Genomic DNA, 23,479 nt, shown 5'->3' on the forward strand with positions numbered 1-23,479 from the left:
TAGCCCGACCGTATCTGCTCTGATAATGATGTACGCTGACTAGTTATAGTTACATGCTCACACATTCATGCATGCACATGCACCCAAACACAAGACATTTTCTTGTCCTCATGTAGCCTGTTTCATAGACTGAAAATATGAATGACGATACGTATTTGAGCAATTTCATCCAATCATTTCTTTTTAAGAAAAAGATCGTTTAGCTCACAATTATTTTGACGGAAAATTATTATGATTATGGTCTGTAGGCAGATTGTGACAGTATATACCTCACAAGCCGCTGGACCCAATGATGACATTTTGAAACATTGTTTTGTGCAAGCGAAAGTCCAAAAACCAAAGATATGATTTTGTCACAGCAGAATAAGAATAACAGAAACCAAAGAAACCAAAGCCATTTTTTTAAATTAAAAGTTTTTTAATGAATGAATGAATGATTAATAGTTGAGGCCCGAAAGAGAAATGTGTGAAGAAAAGTAAATAATGCAACATCAATGCAGGTATGAATTGCAGGAAAGGTTTGTTTTTTTAATTTTTAAAGAGTATAATTTCCTGATCCAAGTATCAATAGACAGCTGAATTTATCTTCAGAATCAGTATAACAATCACATTTTACTTAATTTAGAAGAAACTGTTTTGATATTCAGCCATATATGTATTTTGATAAATGCAGTTTTATTTTTAAGCTCAACTTTAAAATATTCTATTTTGCTTTTTCAAGACAAAAGAACTGCGTATAACCCACAAATAATGGAACAACATCAACAAGACAACAATCACAATCAATTAGACAAAGTCCACCATAACAACAGAATTAATTTACTGAGCAAAACAAGACTAAACATTGAGTGCACATCCCATCTTGGGGATCATATGGTCAAACACATCCTCAATACGGGAAGAGATGGACGAGGTTCAAAAGAGAAATTCTACTGAATATTGTCACAAAGAGACCATTTAAACTCATATAAGAATTGAAAGATTGAAAAGATCCTTTTCGTTTCGTTTTCTTCCGCTTTATCCATGCGGGTCGCGGGTGATGTTACCGCTTTTATACCACCTTTTTCAAGGTGGAGCGGGGGTACTGGGGCCAAATCCAGTGACTCTATAGGCGAAGGCCAGGGTACTCCCTGGATGAGTCGCCAGCTCATCGCAGGGCCCTTACTGATGGCAGTGGCTGCCACGAAGGTGCCAGCTGCACATCAGGAGCAGTGTTGGGGTTGGGGTTCAGCATCTTGCTCAAGGATGCTTCGGCTTGTAACTCAGTCCCGCCCTGGGGAGCCAGGGATTCGAATCAGCAACCTTCCGGTCACTAGTCCTCAGCTCTACCCACTGAGCTACAGCCGCCCGAAAAGATCCTAGCAACTGCAATATATATTACTTCAAGTGACATGGCTACATTAAATAATGTGTGAGAAATACATGAATATTCTCTGACAAATTTACAGCACTATAGCTGTATTGTTGCACATCTGAAACACCAGACTGGTGTTTAAATAGACTCTCACAGTGTCTGAAAAGTGAGAAACTCGCTCTCATAAAGGGTGACAGGACATAATTCATGATCAGCACAATACAGCCTTAGACAAGGATCTGCCTCATCTCCCCTTTTAAAGGATTTCAATATTCCATGCATGATTCAGGAAGCCATTATTTCATCTTAACGATGCGTCAAAACCCTCAAGACAGCAGCAGGAATCTGTTGGGTGCAGCCAGGATGTCCTAAAACTGTAAGGGCGGTTTAAAGTTGTGCTGACCAAAATATTGTCATACATCTGAGAGGAGCTGCAGTGGTGTTGTTCCACCACGCTGTACTGTATTTGCATTAGATGACGGTCTGTGCCTCCTTTTTGCTTTGAGAGAGTCTGAATGGCTGCAGTGAATCCAGGACCTAATGCATCTGACCTCCTTTCACTAATGGAAACCGGCCCTTTTAGATTTACTCAAGGCTGAAATCACTTGTTCTGTCTATGCAGTGCATCTACCTCAAAACAGAGGCTGCTTACTGGCCAGTGACACCACACATAGCTCGCAGGGATTTTTTCCCATGTGCGTGACCTAAGCCATTTCATAGAGTGAACTTGTTGTTTGTTATGAATACAGATAGGTAGCCCTGGTTAATGGCTGTTACTGTCTAGGGAAGAGACTCGCGAGTACAAACTTTGACACAAGTTGTGCATACACTCTACTTTGATACAACACACTTTTGCAAGAACCCACTCTGGATTCAGTATGTCCTTGGCCTGTCATGTTCCATTTCTCTGCCCTGCTCTCAGATCATTAAGGGGGAATTGATGCTGCCTGTTCATTATACAAGGGCTAAATGGAACCACAATGAAAATCTGCCACTCACTGTCAGTCATGATTGCATTATTCCATTACCGCCCATCCGCACAGGGCTCTCAAGTCAAATCATCGAAGACAACCATTGGCGCTTTCCACTTCCTATTTCCTGCTTCCTGTTTCTCACCATGAATCTTTAACTAACCAATTAGTAACCTCTTATTTGCTGCTGTTCCAGCTTGTTGCCTGCACTGTTGGAAGTTATTGTTTCAAAAACAGACATTAAATATACATGAAGTCATCAGGATGAGAGCTGGAATGTATTATTTAGAGGAGAGAGGATATTACAGCTGTACTCTCTGTGGGGCCGATGGTTCAAGCCAAGAAGTTATGGTTGACACAAGTCAGTGTGAGCAGGATGGAGTTCAGTTCCTGGTACAAGGGCAGTTCAGCACAAGCTGATAGAATCCAACAGGTCATTATTGTGAGGTAAAGTGATAATCTGAGGCAGCATATCTGCAGCTGCTTGGCGTTGGAGATGAGGCTCTCCTCGAGAGCATCGCCTCACCTACTCCACCTCTCTGATGTCCGAGCCAGCATGTCCATCGTCTCCACATGGGCAGTCTTTCCGGCCCTTTGGAGAACTTCCTCTCTTTCTGTCAGTGCCTCCTGGAGCTGGCTCACCTTCACCTGGCTGTTTTTCAGCTAGCCAACCCCTTTTCATCTTTGAGAGAGTTTATCTCATTGATCGTGGTGTACAGAGTGTCTCTAAGTCCCTGCACAGCTGAGGGAGGGACCCGCACAGGGTTCTGTATTGCAGTTGGCATGTTTTGGCCGTAAAAGGCAGCAATAGACTGTATCGGCTCAAGTGACTGAAAGACAGAAATATACATACAGACTTACATTGACAATGGATACACAGAGAAATACAACCTTTGCACTTACTCACACACAAAGTGATTCAAACAGAAACCTCACTGTTATGTCATAATGTCAAGACGTCACTACTTTTTGTAAGAAAACTCAAATTGAAGTGTAAAATTAGGCAATGCCACAGCTCATATGTGAATCAATATTGTGCTGCAATATTCAGCCTATTTCATGCCTCGAATGTTTTCAGGAACATATATCAGTGTAGTGTTTAGCTGTAAAATAAGAACGTTTCTTACCTGGCCACTATGTTGAAAATGGATGTAGGGAGGACTCACACGCCCCAACATGCGCACACACACACTCACAAACATTTGAACCAAATTATTGTTCAAAATCTCATATATTTACCAAAGCACACTAAAAACTACAGGTCGTTATCAAATGTATAAATCTTACAGCAAGGTTAAACTTTGTATGCTAATGATTGAATTTTATATACATACAGACATACAGACATATTGTTTTACAGCCAAAATGATTATAACTACAATGTGGCATGTTGAAAAAGCAGGAAACAAACGTCATTGGCACAAAGCAGAGACAGGTGTGATTACACTATGTGGGCCAAGTTTCCAGCTCATGTTGTGTTCTTGGGATGATCACAAGGTCAGGTTGTCCTCTGCCGGTCCAACCCACATAATTAGAACTCCCACTCCAGTCTGTACTTGATAAAAGCAAGCATCCTCACATGCACCTCACAAGTTCTTGCGATTATATGTCACGTTGTGATTTGCAAGGTTTGCAGTAATATGTCAAAGCCCACACATCCTCATGCCCCCTAAAGAGAAGAAGTGAAGAATACTGAGTCAGTAGATGAGTGTCCAACTGACGTCTCAATTATTCCCCATACTGTAGTGCCGAGTCATCGCTTAGACAAGTTTTTACCAACGGCCAAGATTGCTTTTGGGACAGGGATGCAATATGGTCCAGAGCAATCTATCCTTATGTCAATATGTCAAAACACCATCATTCCTTTTTTATAATGCTGCTGATTGTTAGTGCATACCCCCTCTGACTGCACTCTATTTGGTTGATAGTACTGGGAGTCTCTCCCAGAAGCTTGTTATCATAGATGATGAATAGCAGACTAGGTAGTACCATACTGAATAACATGAGCAGTAATACAATGGTTTTATTGGGCATTATGCAGTTTCTTTATGCTGGATCTGCAGCTTTAAGCTTGATTTAAGGTCCTCTGCAGCTACATGACAGCCACTAAGGGAAATGCTCAGTCTCTGTGTTTTTAAATACATTCTTATTAAGCAATACATCTCAAGGAGATCTATGAAAAAAGAGGGTACATGAAATAAAAAGATGTGAAATGTAAAAGAACTGGGCATAATGCAATACAATTACAGACATGTTATTTTAAGCTTAATTTACACTCGGTGAGTATTCATAGTGGAAGTGTAATGCTCTCCTCATATTTACATGAAATTTCTGCCAGCAAAAATACAGCCCTTGGCTGTCACAGACCAAATACTGCCTTGGTGCGGGCGTAATGCTGGAGGTACTAGAGAAAAAAACATATAATGTGATCCAAGAAGGCTGGTTTGAATGATACATTTGTGTGGTTGTACCAGATGCCAAGACACCAGAAGTGGTTAGGCTTTTACAACTCTGGAATGTATCACTACACCACCTTATTTTCCTTACCCTGCAATCATCGTTCATGGAATCATGTTCAATACCGGCCAACACAGTGAATTTGCTGTATAATCTTTATATAATCTCTAAAAACGACTAGACCTATGATGTTTATTTTGTTGAGCTGTGTATGTCTATTATCCAAAATGTTTTAACCCAGAGAAATCAACAAGTTTACTCAAGGTAATGGTATGTTTCATGTCGCTGTAACTTCAGGGAGAGAATCTGAGAGAGAGGGAGGAAGTCTGCTAGTGAGACTAATCTTTACATGAGTAAAACTAAAACATGACCTGCAACTGGCGTGGCATCTGCATATTTAAATTCAGCACTCACCAAAGACCCCAGTTCCTTCTCTTCTTTCCCTTCTTGTCTCTGTAACATTAAGTTCATGAACTGAAGTGCATTTCCCCTCTGCTCCAGTCGGAAGAAAACGTTACAGTACATAAACACTTGATACTGGAGGTAATTTCCACGGATTGCTGCCGCAGTCAGGTAGATAAACGGGAGTGAAAATATGTTAATTTTTTTAAATCCCAGAAGTTAAAAATGAATCTCTCAACTCTCATGTTATTGGTTAACCGTTCTGAATCAAATGAGAATCTGATGTGACGACGTGTTCATTCCTCCAAAATGTCTGGCTCTAACTTGGCTTACTCTTTATTTCGTTTTGAAAGACAGAGCCTCAGCAGCAGAATAACATATTCTGTGATTAAATGCCTTGCTTAAGGGTGCATTATTGGGTTAATAAAAGAACCACCGTTAGTCATTACCATCAATAACAATCCCACTCCTCACTTTTACAACCCACCTAGAAGTGAAGTATGTATACCACGAGAAGCAATATTTAAACATTAATGCCGGGTGTGAAGCTGATCATTCATACTCCCAGCATCATCACTCCAACACTGTGAACCTTGAAACTTGTCCATATTAAGGGCATTTATCCAACAGTGAATAAGAGTAATTGCTGCTCAATTATAAATTGTGTTTTTAATCATGGAAGACTGGCACTCAGTCCAATCCACTAATTGCTTTATCCCTGAAGGCATCCACTCACACTGAAGTGATGAGCCTGCTGATGAGCACACATTATCTGTACATGGTTATAGATGATTTATAAATACGAAATGTGTTTTGACTTGTGCCCTTTGTGCATCTGACTCTGTCTGCAGAGCTTACTTTCACATGGATCTTCAACGAGTACCCATCGTTCGTCATCCAGGACACACGGCGATTTGTTTCCCAGAAGACGGGCAACCTGTACATCGCCAAAGTAGAACCTTCCGATGTGGGCAACTACACCTGTGTTGTTAAAAGTACGGTCACCAAAAGCAGCGTTCAAGGACCACCGACTCCTCTAGTGCTGCGGGTTGATGGTATGAGAGTTTTTACACCAAGTACTATACAGTAGTGGAGGCAGAGTGATTTAGAAAGCTAAATTTGAGGCAGTGCAACTTTTAAATTGCAGGTGCAGTGACTTCAATTAGATGTAGACTGGCAAGTTAACAAGTTTTTCAGATGTTTCAGAGGTGCCGGCTAACTTGTGCCAGCAAATTACGTCATCTGGAGCTCATTTATATCTTGAATTTGGCTTACATAATGAGAACTTTTTGCTGGTAAGTTTCAGTACTGTGTGTTGTATGAGACTTGAATGAATAGAAAATAGAGTGACTGGATCTGCTGCTCAATACGTCTTTGGTTAACCAATGTAGGCGATTACATTATCAACGTTTTCTTTGAAGTTTACTTTTATCTGGCTGACTGGTTTGGAAAAGAGAGCCATGGGGGACAGGTGTCGGCTTCATGAAGCAACAAGCAGCTGCATCTAATCATGTTGATTCTTTTCATGTTGACGCAATCAACATGATTAGCAGATGTTTGTGGATATGTAAAGCGCCAATACAGGCCTGGAGTGCATCGTATAGGAAATAGCCTTTGGATGCAATATAGTTTTCAAAGAAGAAGAGAAGACAAGCTATATTTTCTTTTATCTAACACAGTCATGACCTAAACTTAGTTTTGATTTTTGTTTCTTTGTGACCTTTTCAAGTCGTGAGCTGAAAGAATTCCCTTTGGACTTGCGTGGCATCATCTCTGTATCTCTCTTTGTAACTCCAGGTGTGATGGGCGAATACGAGCCAAAGATCGAAGTGCAGTTCCCTGAAGTCGTCCCTGTTGCTAAGAGCTCAACTGTTAAACTGGAATGTTTTGCGCTTGGAAAGTACGTACCACCGTGTATTATACCACAGTCGTAACCACCACTATTATGTGTACCAATTAAAGCTGCATGCCGATGTGTGGAGACCCTGTGCAGTGATCTTGAGAGCAGAACATTTCACATTTTAATGACTCCTTCTTGTGTTGAACACCCAGAATACACAGAGAGGAAAGACTCACCAGTTAAATTTCAGATTAATTAAACATTGGCATGCTTTATCAGTGTTTGCAGGATGCAGTGGTATCATATATGTGTCCATGACTGGGCTAAATCCATGTATCTACAGGAGCATTTTTCATTTCGTGGCCTTGCTGTGTGTTATATTTTCACGCCTTTAGCCCCGTGCCAACTATCAGCTGGAGAAGAGTGGATGGAGCCGCTTTTGGCAGAAAGGTGGACATAAATAAAGCCAGCGGAGTTTTGGAGATCCCTTACTTCCAGCAGGAGGATGCGGGGATATATGAATGTGTGGCTGAAAACAGTAGAGGAAGAAACTCGGTGAAAGGAAAGCTGTCTTTCTATGGTGAGTAGGAGGATGGTATTCACTGACTTTGATCTAAAATGTGCCTTACTTCACACCTCTTGTCTTGGGAGCAAAACATATCTTATGCCTTCAACCCGTCAGTCATCATCATCCATTTATAGTCTTTTTACCAAAACTACACATTGATTCATGACCTTAAAGGTTCACTGCCACTGCTGAGCCTGATTTAAACTCTTGCAGAATAAAAGTGCAGCTTTGTTATGAGTCTAGCAAAAAGTTTAATTTGTTGTCCTGCAATCCGTAGCTTTTATTAGAGCCCATATATAACAGCATCATACAGTGAAACGTGGTAATAAATTAACCTATTACGAGTAGTTCATTTCTGACAAGCTCTTTATTGTGCCAGCGGCTAACACAGGGTTGCAGCGCACAGATTTATACCACCTCTCAGGGAGAGGTGATTTTTCCCTCACCAACACTGGACTTATGGCCCATATTCTGAGAAAGCTTTTAATGGCCCTTGATGAAGGATTTTTATGTTTTCTCTCTCCATTATTTTGCAGTTTTTGCATCGATGATGTCTGCCCATAAGGCCCTGTGGGGATGTGCTTGACTGAAATCATCAAATCCAGATTTTTTTTTCCTGTGAAGGAGGATGCCTTTGATATGATAATACAGTTTTTTTTCATGGCACCTGTGAGTAAAATGAAATGCTCACAGTACCTGTAGGTAGGCTAAGGATTATCTTTTACTTTTAAGAGTGGTGCCTGTTCTTAGAGTAGTATAGCATAAGGACTCACAGGTCTTAAAAAGATATAAAATGGTCTCATCATGTTAGGTTCATTGTGTAAGAAAGGTCATCACTGTACAACAACTTGTAGCCGTCACTGCCTCTGTACAATGTTGCATGGCCTGTGCACATTTTTCTCTGCCGTAGTTGTGCGGAAGTAGTGTTTCTCCTTAAGATTTAAGCCCTGTCTCATCTCAAAGCCTCGCAGACTGGCCGGCCGCCAGGTGATAAAAATCTGTAATCTCATTTTAAACTGGCATAGACAGGAGCTTGTGGGACATCCATCACCTCTATAGAAGAATAGGAGAATCAATAGGGGGATGTGGTGTTTGTGACACCCAGCAAATGCGAGCACAGCAACAATAAGGGCTGGCTTCTCTTTCCATTTCCCAATTGTCGTTGTGTAGTTCCAGTGAATTTATGAAATTAGATCACGTTATAGCAGTTGACTGCATATGAATGGGAGATCAGATTTGCTTTGTAAAGAAGCCTCTTGCATCATGTCTTATCTCTGATGGTCTATATTGTATTATTGTAAACAGGGTGTTATGTAGTTTTTGTTTCTGTGAAGTGATGTTTTTACAATTCAGTTTGCTCGCTTTTTTCCCCAAATACATTTATTAAGCCATTTCTTCTCATTGAAAGTGCTCAAGACAACTTGTTTTTTGATAACAACATATTATCTCAGTTCTCATATGGGTCTGCCAAATGCCGCTTTGTAAGCTTTTTAAAAAATTACTTGAATGAGTCCTCATACCAAGTAGAATGCACTTCAGTCAATGCATGCAGCACTGCTACCGAAGATAGGGAACACAAAGAGAAAATAATTAATCAGCATGAAATGCTTTCATTTGGTTTGACACACACCGTTGTTGTCTTTACACTTCCAGACATGGTTTCTGTCATTTAATGTATTTAGTTTTTTGCCGACTAACTCGACAGGACCACAGTTTCTAAACAATTGTGGCGAGTCAATACATTTACACGTAACGCTTATAGCAACTTTATGGCCCAGTGATAGGAGAGTCAGTATTTTGTATTGAAAATGCAGATGAAAGTTCCCGTGTGAGGGGGAGTACTTGCTCGGCATAAAAAGTCCTTGACCCCTGAATGTACTGCACATACTGTATCAGCTGTACTCCCATATCCCTGGAGAGAGATGGAATAAAAAAACATTTCAATTTAGAACATTTAATTGCATTGTTATTATTATTATTATTATTATTATTATTAAATTATCAAAGTAATGTGGCAAGGAAAGCAGGCAGACAGCCTCAACTGCCTCATTCCCCTTGACCCTGGCAGGGTTTCCTGTATTTATGTGGGTGATTCACCACGGCCATTAATCTTTTTACACTGTCACTATATATAAGGTGCTAGTCATTTATGTGACACCAGGACCACCATCATAAATATAGGAGCATTTTCACTATGTTTTTCAGATGTTCCGAAATACAAAAAAGGAATATAACCTGTGTTATAAGGTGCAATACTAAAAAAGATGGACAACCCTTTCACTTTAGCTTCGCAAGAAATATTATATGGCCAGTAAACCTGATTCTGCATCAGAGGAGCTGATTCAAGCTGGTCAGTAGTTTAACTTGTCACCTTCAATCCCATAGTGAATGGTGTCAGCTGCTAATTATAGATCTATCCTCAGGTTAGGCTCATACAGTTGTTTTTATTTATATATTTTTTCAAGTAGAGGTTAGCTTTTGGTTAATTGGAAGTGGATTTATGATTTGTGCCCTTGGATGTCTCCATAATGAACTAATTGACGCTTGGTTGGTTCATTGATTTTTTTATTTTCTAAAAGTGCTGCGTCCGATAATGCTCCAGTGTTTCTGTGGTGTTAAAGTGTTCATTTACTACATGCTATGTGACCTTGCAGCTGCACCTCACTTGACTGAGAAGCCTCAGGATGTTCAGAAGCGCATTGACGACACTCTGGTGTGGGAATGCAAAGCCAGCGCCAAGCCCAAGCCCTCATACCGCTGGCTGAAGAACGGAGAGCCTCTGGACCACATGGAGGTAACAGATTTTTTTATTAATACCAGATTGTTTTCTTTTTTTACCTTGTAATAATGAAAACAAGATAAAAGGCAAGCACGTCCACCAACCCTTTAATATCACTGTGCCAAAACACAAATATTTACTGTATTTCCAAACCAGATGATTAAATTAAAATTATGGTTGTGCAAATCACCTGCTTGCTAAGCTTCTGCCTGGCTTTCATTCCAACGTCAGTGCAATATTTTATTTGCCGGCTCTTCTTTGGATTCTTCATCCACATATAACCTCAAAAGACATGTTAGTCACCAAGGCAAATAAACCTATTGCATATTGTACACCACCGTGAATGTTACATGTACTTCTCTCGAGAAAGAAGATTAAAAAAAAACATTAATTTGTGATTTTTCAACTTTAATCAACACCTAGTCTTATGAATGTGCACGACACTTTCCTGACAACAAACACATTAGGACTGCTGGAAGCCACACGGCTCACTCTAACAGGCTTGTATTGAAATGGTTTTGTTATTGTTAGCAGAGAGTCGATATTTTTTTCATTATAAGAGCCCCCAGGCAGTTGAGGTGGTGGAGATAAACGTAATTTAATGTGTAAGATAAAAGACGATAAAATTACACAACAATTTTAGTTAAAGGATGCGCTGTTTTTTTGGTTTCATTTTGCTCAGAGGCAAATGATAGTTCCATCTCACAGGCTTGTACTTGGCAAGAACATGTCACTTTGAAATGGCTGCATTTGCCTGGGACTAATTTTGGCATCAAAACTCTGTGTGTGTGTTTTCTATATTTGTGTGTTTGTCTGCGTGTATGCGTCTGTGTGTGTGTGTTGGAGGAGGGTGTTTGTATGTGTTTTGCAAAAAAAGCCAAAGTGATGCCATTTTCTGCCTGTCATCAACAAGAGACTCTGCCGACAGTTTAGCGCTAAATCCCTCCTATCTGCTACTCTCAATTTTATCATTAAGTCTCGTCTCTCTTGGGAGGGTGAAAAATGCCTCATCATCCAAAATACATTTCACATTTAGGCAGTTTGCCGAGTTTTTTGTTATTGTGCTGTTGGAGTGAGTGCGCCTTCTGCCTAAAAAGAAGTGCTTGAGTGAATCACACTCACTGATGGTGTTTGGATTGGGTAATGAGCTCCACACTGGACTGCTGCTGTTTGCTGGACATGTCTTTAAATAGGGGCAGGTGAGTTTTTAGTTTTCCTGTAACTTGGATTAAGAGCAGAGATAGTATCTGAAATCTGGCACATTTTATTTGGGGAGCTGAATCACAATGGACTTGTGGAGAAGAAGATTACAGAGTACTGCACTCTTAATAGTTTGCCATTATGACACAGAAGTAGTTATCTATAAATCCTGTATGTGCAGCAACTCCAACTTTAATCCATATAAGTAGGCATTATTGTCATGAACATTTCCTCTCTTTGTTATTTGTTAATTCAAAGGTCACTTCCTCCATTTGCATCCCATCCTTAACCACAGGAGGCCCTGATCATTCCACCTGCGCATCTCCAGTATTGATTTGTAAATAACATTGTAAAAATTCCTTGGGTGGGTGGCCAAGGTAACATATTCTCTGTACATGTGGCTATATTAATGAGGTGGGGTGTTACCATTTTCAAAATGCCACCGTCAACAGCGGCAACAGTAAATCAATTTCCAAACCCAAAGGTCAGCGATGTAGAGAGAGGGAAGGAAGGAGAGGAAGGCCAAGGGGGCCATTTGTTATTCCTCATTAGAATGGATCATTCCTCCTCTCCCTATTCCGCTCTCTCCCTTTCACTCAATCTCAGCATCTCTGGTGCTCTCTCTCTCTTTCTTACACTTGTTTTCAAACCTTTTTATCCTCCCACTTTCCCCTGTCTTTTGCTCTCTCCACCTCATTTTGGGTCCCACTCCAAGGGATTTAAATGGCGCAGAGGAGGGCTGTCACTTCAAATGTCACCCCATTGAAACAAGGGACCCATTCACGGTTGTATTTTTCCACTCCACCACCAGCTCAACTTTTACTAACATACATGAATTTGTGTTCTTGAGACATTCCCTCCCTTTTGACTTCCAAGATCAGGGACCTGCCCTCTTAAGAGTTTAATATTGTGGTCGCAAAAACATTCAGCGCAGTCATGAAAAAGATCATTACAACACTGGCAGACAGCAGAGCATCGATGATTTTCCTTTTTACAGCTCAATATGAAACAGTGCTGGTATCAGTAAGAGTCAAACATAATTAATGACAGTCATGAATTAGACGAATGCCACTATTTGTCTGCAATGTTAAAGAGATTGCGATGGAGCCGCCACTGAGTCTCTGAGGGTCTTCTGACAGGGCAGTGGGCACAGACTCGCATCGTGTGGCACCGACCCATGCACTTACACAGATCTCTTTCATCTCTTTCATCCCCTCGGGACCTTGCACTGTGTAACCCAAAAAGGCCCATCTATCATCTATTCAAAGTCACTATAGCTCTCTCCCTCGCTCTCTTTCTCCCTCTCTCCATCTCTCTCTCTCTTTCTTTCTCTCCCTCTTTCTTTCTGTCACTCTCTCTCTCTCCCTCTCTCTGTCTGTCTCCCTCTCTCTCTCATCCCTTTCCCCTTGAACACACATATAAGCAACCAGTCATGGCCAAAAACCATGGGACTTTTTTGTGTGCCACTTTGAAACTGCTGCGTCCCTCCTCACCCAGGACCCCCTCTGGCGGTGGCTTTCGCGCCAGGTCAGCCGTGTGTCCATCGTGTGACTAGGACCTCAGAAAGTGCTCCCTCTGAAGATCCTCAGCAGTGTCGCTGACTGATGTTAAGGGACAGTCCTTGTCTTTTCAAGTGGCAGTGCTGTAATGATTCCAGACGACAGACAGACTGGCGGCAGGACCCTCTAGACTACTTTGTCAGTGACATTAAAAGGTCCAGCTACACTCAATGGGAAAGATCAAGGACAAGAACAATGAGTGCCGCCACACTTAAATTGACACAACTATAAAAAGGGAGCTGAAAGAAGTGCTGAACCTTGAAAAGGTCGAAAGGAGCAGAGGGAAGAGGAGAACTCTGTTCAGGTGTTGTTATTACTATCTCTCTGTGTAGGCGTTTTTCAATAGCGCAAGTATTTACTTTAAAACTGTATTCTTTTCCTGCTGCCTAAAACTCCATGATACTTGCAGGATTGCTAAACAGCCAACATGCTGCAGCTTATTCCTAACTAATCCCTCAGGGGTTTGATTTCAACCACCACTTGATAATGTCTCGGTGCTATGTTAAGCAGAGGGGGGACACATCTAGTCACTGCTGTCCTATTAAGACCACAGAAAATTATCAGTGTTTCAATTATCATCCCCCCTAAGGAGAGAAAAAGTGTGGCTAAAGCTTGAATTGGATCAGGCCATTCATCAGAATGAACACAGTATGCGTCGTGGTACTTAAAACATCCAAATATAGCCTCTAATTACCCACCTCGAAGCGGTTTTAGTCCGGCAGTCTTGCATTAACACCTAGTGTGTGATACAGTTGTGGCACTAATTGGACTGCTTATAAGGTTTCCTTGAAAATATGATACACATCTCCTACATAAAGGGAGTCCTGAAACAGAAAACACAACATATCATCCACAAAGTTTGTGGTCAAAAAAAAAAGTGGATTTCCTCTGTGTAATAGTTAAGCTAATATAACTATAATTACCATGAATTAAGACGAATGCTCCAGATGCTGCACCAAACAAGACTTATATAAAAAGCACCATTAGGAGAATTTACATTGAACTTTTATTACTTTATCTAACCCATTTTGTTGATCAGTAGAAAACAACAGAAGGAATAATACTAGAAACTACAAAAATAAAATGTCTATTAAGTCATACACAAACAGTATGAATAGTAAAGAAACAAAATGTCCTAAAATAAACAAAAGTAGTGGTAGAATTTTTGCTGCTTCGCTGAGTACTTTTTTGCAAAGGACCAGCATCAAAAGAGTTAACCTGTACGTCAAGTTGAACTGTAGACATAAGATTTGAGGGAATTATACTGTATATATATATATATATCGGGCTTGTGGAATTGAAATGCTCATGTATGTCAGAAATCCTTGTATCTAGTATGGTTATATAATGGTATTGTTATGTAAACAGGTGTTTGCACTTTTAGGGATTAATGTCAGATTTTCTATCATCCACGGAACTGGGGCTGTGAATCTGAGGACCTTTACTGTTCCCTGTTTTTATGTGCTTTGGATGGGGAATCGGAGGAATTTATCAGAGAGAGCTTGATTGAGCTTGGATCTTAACTGCACTAATCAATACTTTTTGTATTTACAATGGATCAAGCTATTACATATAATGTGAAAGGGGTTACTGTGGTGACAAAGCCAGGGGGGAATCATTACATTATTACCCACTGTATACCCCCACAGTCCTCAGCAGCAGCAGACAGACACAGTTAATGACTAGCTGGAGACACAGATATCTTACCCAGGAGGAAGTCACCTGAAACACGAGTCAGAGTGAATGCTAATGTCGCTTCATGGCTGGCGCATGTATATGACAGGTTTATAGGGAAATAATGTGTCATGATATATAGAATGTGTGATTTTATTCTTTCTTCTCCAAAGTGTTGAAAAAAAAATCAATTAATTGTCCAGTTTGTAGGATGTAATGGGATCTAGTGGTGAGGTAGCAGGTTGCAACCAACTGAAAAGTCCCTCTCCAGAGCCAGTGTTTGGTTTACCTGTTATCTGCTATTGTAAAAACCTGGTTGTGCAGGCTCGGCTCCCTTCTGTATATATTGCTATACATTCTTTTTGTTAAATTGCTGCATAGTATACCTTAATGTACTGTAATGACCTTGAGACATGGACATGGGATGAAAAAGAGACAAAATGTGATGTTCATAACAGTACTTCCATTACATATTTTTTAACTAGTTAACGAGGGGCAAAGTAATTTCAGGAGTGTACAATAGGCCCATCACCTGTAAGGTCCTGATTGGATGTAACCCTCGTGTCTGCTCGGACATATATTCTGCGTCCCCTGAAGCCTCCCAATGAATGTTCACCTTGTCTAGACCTGTTTGGTGTTTGTTGTCAGGTTAATACAGCAGATTCCAGTTTGATTCCATCTGCATGTGTGTGTCCTCAGCAGGACAGGGTTCAGGCGAACAATGGAGTGTTGACAATCAGCAGCTTGAATCTGGCCGACATCGGCATGTACCAGTGCGTGGCAGAGAACAAGCATGGCCGCATCTTCACCAACGCCGAGCTCCGAGTCATAGGTAAGTTCAAACACACAAGATTTGTTAGCTTTCACTTAATGTATTCAGTGGAGTTGTTCTCATGCCAGCTCTTTAATCACTGCTAGATTGGACGTGATAGACACTTAAATTTGGCAAGATAATTAATGTGCAAAAGCTGCCAAAACAAATACGATACCAGTCAGCCTGGTGGAGGCGCTTTGATTAAAGGTCCAAATTCAAGGCCGTATCTCCTACACACACTGTCACATTGGCAGAACATTTGCCACACATGTCTTCAGTTTTGCCAGATGGATCACCAAAATAATTTCACAGAAACATTTTTCCCCTAATGCTCATTTGTTATCATTGCTCTTTTTTCCTGTTTTCTTTGTATGAACAAAACTTAGCAAGAAGAAGTCTGTACAGCACATCTGAACAATTAATTCGACCTCCTCCTTCTGTTAAAATTTAGAACATAAAAAACTGCAGTTGTTTATGTTCTTGAACAAACGGAGGAAAAAAACATTCTTGTCTACAGTTCTTTCATGAGTAATTTGCCCCGAAATGCACCATAGTTCTGCTCCCATAATGAAGTGACCACATTGGATGATGGTCAGCCCTCAGTTGAGTGCTTTGCTGAGAGAACAGTGCGCACTGAGTATAGCAGTTTACTTTGTCGGTTATGTATAATATTATTTAAGTAAGTAAACAGTCTGATGCTGATTATCTTTCCCGCAGCACTGCTGTGTTTTAATATGATGACATTTAATCTTACATTTTCTTTTCTAATTTTAAAGACATTACCGTTGTAGATTGGATAATCTTGACTGGAGACGTGGTTTAACACCAGCTGGCCATATTGGCTATGAAAAAATTAACTCATTCTTTCTTGCAATGATAACTAGATTTCACCTGTCTATTGACGTGACTATCAAAACCTAGAGTTTTTTAGTCACTTTGATTGTTTTGATTTACGCCCTCATTGTTGTTATAGTTTACTGTCACCAGAAAAGTTTTTATATCTCAAGCGTCAGAAAGTAATTACTCCTTGTAAAGGGCAATACAATTATGTAAGGCGATGTAATGCACAGTTTATATAACTGGCACAGGAAGTTGGGCTCCAAAGCAATCACTGACACACAGACTGCAGAGTTACAAGAAAGGGCTGTCAGACAGACAGGAAACACGAATGGCTAAAAGGCTGCAAGTATCTCAGCAAGAGGACATGTGAATGTAGTCTATATGTGCCTCAATACATCTGGTCATTGTAGCTTCTTCAAATACTATGTAGCTTACTATTTTAGAAATAAAGCGACAATTAGGTTTCTTTGTAAACTGTATTTCAGGTATTTGATATAAGCAGAAAAAAAACCTTTGTTTTATATCCCTTTAAAAGTGCTCACAGCACTTTGCTGTGGCAGTTTGACACAATGACATCAGTAACATAAAGTATTAGGAGTCTGTCGAAGCGCCTCCACATCCACATCCTGACGCGGCACTTTGAGGGGCTTGTGTTTAGAAACACACATAACTCTGATTGGCAGCTTGACGCAATCTACACAGGGTGTTTTGGAGCTGCTGAGCCTCTGAGCAGGTTTTAGTGTCTGAAACAGGTCAGTAAGTTTGGTAGCGAAAAAGCCTTGACACCACAACCAACTTCACACCACACCACAGTAATAGAAGTCATACTACTAATATATGCCTGCCGTTGATTAAGACCGAAACATCTGCACTTTGCATTCTGCATGGCTATGTTAAAGCATAATCTTTGAACAGTATTCCATTTTTAAGGGAACAGTTACTGCAAAGAAAGCAGACATATAACATATGTCGTTATAACAGCACATGTTTAGTCTAATATATCTATGGAAGCTACAGTTAGTGCTGCAGTTAATGATCAGTGATTTCGTCTTTTAGAAAACTGGAAATTGCCTATCATGAGCGCAGGGAGACATCTTGAGCAGATGTCCAAAATCCAAAATCAAAGATATAACATTTTCAAAACAAATAAATGTAGCAGTACCTGTTATTTAACAGGCCCAAACCAGCACATGTCTGGTCTTTCCTATGAATTGATTATAATACATAATAATTAATACATTTTAGTACATTTTTTTTAATGGTCATACAATCAAATTATTGATTACTCCATGTGCTAAACATCCTTTTTCAAGGCACCATTGTAATATTTCACAGTTGATTTGTGATATCATACAGCACAGAAACAAATTACTCCAGAGTTTCCTACTTAATTTTTGTGGTCCCATATCAGACTAAAGGATCCGTTTGAAAGATTATGTGGTGCTTCCCCCTTTTAATACACGTGAGGATAAATGGATTTTATTGAAACTATAACTCCTTCAAGACACAAGCTCATATTAATCCAAGTGTTCTGAGAGGACAAGTCTGACAAATATCTGTTGTGTTGACTGAGGCAATGTTGGCACCTCACAATGAGTGTCAAGAAATAATTGCTATCTGCGAAGTGTGCATGAATACATATGTCTCACTGTGTGTGTTGTTGTGTATGCACGTGCACCAGCATGCGTTTGCTCAGCCATGTCACTGGCGCCAGGCTGTGTGTTCACTTTGAAGAGCTTTCTGCTGAGTCGGTGCGCATACAAAACAGCTCCAGACGACGGCGCCTTAGTAATTAAGGCCTAAAGGAGCAGCAACAAAGCCTCCCTCTCATTTTACATTCTCTCATTTTTGCTTCAGAGCCCGATGGCTTCATTCTTAATGCATAATGTCCTCCTAAGGAAAATTCATGAAATTGGAAAACCCACCTTCGTTCAAATAAAATGTCTTCTTAAAAATGGGGCACCGTGTCAGCTCTATCTCTAACAATGAGTAGAAAGAAAAATGATGTGAATGCTGACCTACCTAATAGATGGAGCTACCTGTGTGTTTTTAGGATGCTCCTCCGCTCTTATTTCCTGACTTGCTCTCCTCTCTTTCCTCCGACAGTTAATTACACCTCATCTCCGTTTTTTCCTCTTCCTCTCCCTCTCTTAAAATACTTCCGTCCCTCTCTTTCCTCTCATCAGCTATCGCTCCTGACTTCTCCCAGAACTTACTGAAGGCCCAGACACTGGCCCGGCAAGGTGGTGATGTCCTGATCGAATGCAAGCCCCGGATGTCTCCTCGGGGTATGATTTCTTGGAGGAAGGGGAAGGAAGCCTTGAGAGAGAGCCACAGGTACGTGGTGTCTTTGTGTAGAGCAGTAAGTGCAGTATGTCTGGGACTGTTGTTTAGCTTGTCTGCTTTACTTGCAGAATAGTATTTTCGCCGACTTATTTTATTTTTCCCACTTGATATTCATGGTGACAAACTGCAAAGAACAGAGCCACAGTGTAACACAATACAATTTGAATTGCGTAACATGTTCTGCACTCCACCGCTTTCCCCCTGTTATCTACATTTCTTCCCGGAACTCTATTGTACTTTGCTCTCCTGGCTGTGCTCAGGGCTGGTTTCTGCACTGTTTACTTGAGGTAATTGGCCGTTCGTGGACTGCGGCACTTGGATCGATGTACTGATCCATCAGCTCATTAACGGCACGTACAGCCTGGAGGGTCATTAGAGCACAAGGCAGACGATGATCCAGGCTGCCATTGAGACATGGAAGAAGCAGGTGAAATCCCCTTAAGGACTGATCAATGACTGGCCACTGAACCACTCACGTTCTTGTGTGATAGCAGCGGTGACACCAAGGGAACGAGCTGGACACCTTGTTTTATTAGAAGTAGGGTTAAGTGCAGATCAATGCAATACCTCTGTGTGCTGGGGAGGAGAAGTAAAAAGGAAAAACAAATGTTAATCAGACAAGAGAAACACATTCTCTCCCTGGAGTCAGTAATTGATCAGGATTCAGGCTGTTTCTTCTCACATGGTAGCAGTGAGGGAAATATGCAGATATGGTGAAAACAATATGACAGTCACGTTATAGGCAAGCGCACATTATGTTTTCTGTGTTTCAAATGTATTCACGAATCAAAGGGATGTCTTCATCCTCTGAAAATGTCACAAGGTGATTATGAAATTTTGTAGTTCTAACAAGCTTGAAACATTCAAAAAGAGTAAATTGGGAGAAACAAAAACATCCTGATGTGCTTTTACACTTTTAATTGCTGTTACAAAACAAAGTGCGATTTGTTTTCCTTTGGAAATTTTCATGTGTGCTTTTCAGAATCTCTCATTATAAAAAAACTCAGCACGTTCTCAAATCACTCAATGATGCGTTTCCACTCTCTGTTTGATAACATCTTCATTTTGTGCTGAAATGCACCAGCAGGAGGGAAAGCACACCTGCCGGCACATGCGGCGATGTAGCAGGGGTCCAGATTTCTCATTTGATAGGGGATTAATTGTTCAACTGGCTCAGCAGCTTTTCTGCACCCGAAACTCTGGGATAACCATTCTGACCACAGTGGGAATGCGCCAGGTTTAGTCGTGTCAGACATCCACCTGTCAGACAGTATGTTGGGTGCGATCTGATCATTAGTGCTGATGCCAGGCTGAGACATCTTGGTTACAGGAGAGGGATGTTTTTATTTGAGGGCGAGTAGCGGAATCAGCAGCGAGATTATGTGTCGCAGACTCTTGCTAAATGTGGCACCCAGCTTGCAGATTTATCATCCTCTTAAGTATTGAAAGGAAAATGCATCCATACGGCAATGTGCAATATCAATCGCGCCCATAAAGGCAAGATTCCCCATTTGAGATTTAACGTTACTGCCTAGCCCTGAAGTAGGTGAGCTGCATACAATGATGTTTCGGCTTTGACATTATTGCAGCCTTTCTCGCAAATCTATTCCCCTGTTCCCAGGCTCGTTAGCATTTAGTTTCCTCTCCATCGAAATGAGGCTGCTACCAATGCTATTACAACGGTGGCACAACACTAATCCATCCCACTGGCTCAACTAAAATACCCATAATTCCTTCTAATCTTCCAGGGATAATGTTTTCAAGGATCTGGAGCAGGGGAGAACAAATCAACTAAGAACAAGGCGGGATCTGATTAGTTAATGAAATCATGCACCTATATCAGCTCATATCCCGGGCACGTATAACGAGATAGCCTTATAACAGGGTTGCTGTGCACTTACGCAGGGAGCCATGAGGTTAACGATAAAGTGCTTACCCTAATTTAATTTCACCGTGACCACTGCCAGCAACTGTAAAACGAATATAGGAAATGGCTCTCAGGAATATTACCTTTAGATTGAACCACTGTGTTTAAGATTGTTACGCTAAACGATATATATGATGCCTGGTCATCTAATGTGAATCAATTTATAATCCTGCTACTAGAAGAGCAAGAGCTTTCTGGATACGTTGCCAATACAGACTGCATCGCTGTTGAATGAAATAAGAAGTACTTGAGAATAACTGCAAGTTCTCGGTAATATACTGAGTTAATTATGCAATCCTTCTTTAGTGGTTAAAATAATGTTTTTCATTTACAGCCTCTTAGTTTTTTTCTTACACCCCAGAGATGTGCAGAAGGCTTTTAGATTACAGACAGTAGCTCACTTTAACACCGGCCAATAAGGTTGAGGTAAAGTGCCTGTTTACTATATCACACTGCTCGAGTTTTATATGCCCCACAAATTTCCCCAATACCTTAATTGCTCCAGGACAACCTTTGAGAGACGAGGGAACAAAGTGAAAGCTTTTCACACAGACACTGCTCCTTATGCCTTTAGCTTGCCACTGTCCCTTTGTAGCTATGGTGAGGAGGAAACCCAACATAGAGCGCTACACAGTTTAATGGCAAGTCTTATCCCTGCGACATCTCATATCCATAACTCTTTGTTATAGTCCATTACAACGGAAGCCTTCAGTTCAGTTAGGAGAATATACCCCTGGCTCCGCAGGGAATAGGCACTGCAGAAGAGGCTAATGTATTTTAATTCTTCCAGCCTTTGAGGCGGTGCAGGTCATTTCTGATCGTTTTGGGAGGTCCAGGCTGCCTTCAAGGGATCTTTTTAGAAAGGAGTGTTCAAATCCGTCTTTCAAACCAGTTCCGTTTGAAACCCCATTACACTGTTGTGCCTTTCAGATGATAAGATGAGAGTTTCTGGAGAGGATTTGCGGGCGAGCCATGTTTCAATGCGGTAATTAATTTCGAAGGGTTCAATCGTGGTCAAGAAATTGTTCTAAAACTTGAAGATTGAAAGGCCAGTATCAAAGATCATCTGAATATTCTGTAATTCGACAAAATTGGGATGACTTTTCTCACTGAGGAGATTTACTATGGATAGATTTTCTACTCGACCATATAAAAGAGGTGAAGCTGAGGCATTTTGGGCTTTGAATCCATCAAAAAAGTCGATAAGACGTTTTTCCCACAAGCATTGAATGTTTGTAGTTTTCTGTCTTTGACAAATGACTCTGCAAGACAGAAATCCAAACACATGACATTGATCATAAACATCCTCCTTTTATTAGCTTCGCTGTGGCACCAATGCATACCAACTCTCTGACATAAGGGTTCTCCGATTGATTGGCTTCTGTAATCAGCTCATATTTGCTCTAAATAGTTTGCTTGGTTGTCTCTGTAAAGGCTGATCAGAAAGTCTGAACAGATTAACGTGCAAGGCAGTTTTTTTATGTGATCTTAACGTGCCATCGTACTTAAGGTCTCAAAACAATTGGCGTCCCGCCATTCCCAAGTCAGGGAAAGAAATTGATATATTTGGGACAAACAGACTATCAACAAATAACAAACTGAATCAACTACTGCTGACTAGGCTGACTGCAACTGAGTGCATCATCTTATGCTGTTGTTTACTTAACACTTTAATGGTATTAACTATACCACTTATAATTAAAAAACTAAAGATAAGAAGTAAAGAAAAATCCTGTTGATCAGTGACTGGCCCCAAAAATCCTGATTGTGGCACCCTTAGTTTCACACCATTAAATCATTTATCAGCGCACATGAGGCTTAATGGTTATTGCTTGTTTCCAATAACTTAGATAACACCAGGCCATATTAATTAATTGTTCAACAAGCAGTGGCTGTCTTGTTCGCTGGAGGGAATTCATTTCCAACAGTGTGATATTTTATTGATCCCTGTGGGGAATTTTTTTCATCATGCCTGCCCCCCTATGGGGAGACCGTAGCCGGTAGACTCAGTGTTGCTTCAGGGCATCCCAGCGAGACAGCGTCTTGAGTGAAGGATGGGCTCCTGGCCTATGTCTATAATTATTTTATCCTCAAGAGATCTACAACAGGTATTTGGTGATGATCACGAGGGGTTTATTTATTGACTTTTTTGTTTCCTGCAATGTGTTGTCACCTCTGTCAGTACATGTCCATGGTGTACTTCTAATATGCTGATATTTTCCAACTCATTTTTACCAATTTTCTGATGTATATATTTGTAAGATATAATAAATTTTGACACTTTAGAAGAGGTCAAATCCACATCCAAAGGATGACTTTAGATGGGAGGGTGTACCTAATTTGTCTGATTTGCACTCTGAGCGTTTCTCACCAAAGAGAGGAAATGCTCTTTTGACATCATAGATAAATAAAAATAAACAAACCATTTATGTTTTTATTGCATCACCTGTGGCCCAATCATTCATTTAACTTCTATGAAGTGTTTGTTTATGCCGGGCATGTGGGGAGTTCACCAAACAAGTTTTCCACTTTAATGTTTCTCATGTTTTATCCTCTATCCTTGACTCTGCTCAAAATGTGCAGAATAATATAAAAATATTGCGTTCCATTATGCAAGACCTGTGTGCGCATGTTTTCTGAACACACTGTTTTCAAGGCCTTGTTGACACTGACAGGCTTTTAAAGACTTAACCCCATGACCAATCTTTTCAGTGCCTTTGGAGGGGGCACCAGCATTTCTAAAGTTTA

At 40.6% G+C, this 23,479-nt stretch overlaps 1 protein-coding gene across 3 annotated transcripts in view; it reads left to right on the top strand.

Annotated features, from left to right (window-relative positions):
* The window catches only part of cntn3a.1 (contactin 3a, tandem duplicate 1), an 87,829-nt gene that overhangs the window by 44,041 nt on the left and 20,309 nt on the right, over positions 1 to 23,479 (top strand). For 2 of the 3 annotated variants that reach the window (XM_030421928.1, XM_030421926.1), the window contains exons 7-12: positions 6,036 to 6,239; positions 6,982 to 7,084; positions 7,420 to 7,604; positions 10,247 to 10,386; positions 15,504 to 15,636; positions 18,645 to 18,795. In XM_030421928.1, coding sequence (XP_030277788.1) covers positions 6,036 to 6,239; positions 6,982 to 7,084; positions 7,420 to 7,604; positions 10,247 to 10,386; positions 15,504 to 15,636; positions 18,645 to 18,795 — 916 coding nt within the window. The remainder of the gene's footprint in view (positions 1 to 6,035; positions 6,240 to 6,981; positions 7,085 to 7,419; positions 7,605 to 10,246; positions 10,387 to 15,503; positions 15,637 to 18,644; positions 18,796 to 23,479) is intronic. The other variant, XM_030421927.1, reaches the window with a different exon arrangement.

Source organism: Sparus aurata, chromosome 7 (assembly GCF_900880675.1).
Source record: "Sparus aurata chromosome 7, fSpaAur1.1, whole genome shotgun sequence".
Taxonomy (NCBI): domain Eukaryota; kingdom Metazoa; phylum Chordata; class Actinopteri; order Spariformes; family Sparidae; genus Sparus; species Sparus aurata.